At 65.1% G+C, this 258-nt stretch overlaps 1 protein-coding gene across 1 annotated transcript in view; it reads left to right on the top strand.

Moving 5' to 3' along the window:
* RPS6KA2 (ribosomal protein S6 kinase, 90kDa, polypeptide 2) overlaps positions 1 to 258 on the top strand; it is a 24,438-nt gene that overhangs the window by 12,879 nt on the left and 11,301 nt on the right. The window contains exon 10 of the mRNA XM_015558380.1: positions 4 to 36. Within this exon, the coding sequence (XP_015413866.1) occupies positions 4 to 36 (33 nt within the window). The remainder of the gene's footprint in view (positions 1 to 3; positions 37 to 258) is intronic.

Below are 258 nucleotides of genomic sequence, written 5' to 3' on the forward strand. Positions count from 1 at the left end.
AAGCGTCACCCCTTCTTCGCCAACATAGACTGGAATGTAAGTGGCCGTGGTCCCCCTCACAGTGACGGGGGGCGGGGCACGCCGAGGCCACGTCCACTGTCACCTGGCGGCCCGGAGCCTCCTGGACGGGCTGGGGTCTCACGGGCACTTGCTCAGGGAAGAGACCCCACATCACACGTGCCCTCAGCCTTTCTACAGAGTAAACAGAACAGGCCACCCGTCAGCGGCTCCGCATGTGGGAGGGTCCCCTACGTGCCC

This window comes from Myotis davidii, unplaced genomic scaffold (assembly GCF_000327345.1).
Source record: "Myotis davidii unplaced genomic scaffold, ASM32734v1 scaffold592, whole genome shotgun sequence".
Taxonomy (NCBI): domain Eukaryota; kingdom Metazoa; phylum Chordata; class Mammalia; order Chiroptera; family Vespertilionidae; genus Myotis; species Myotis davidii.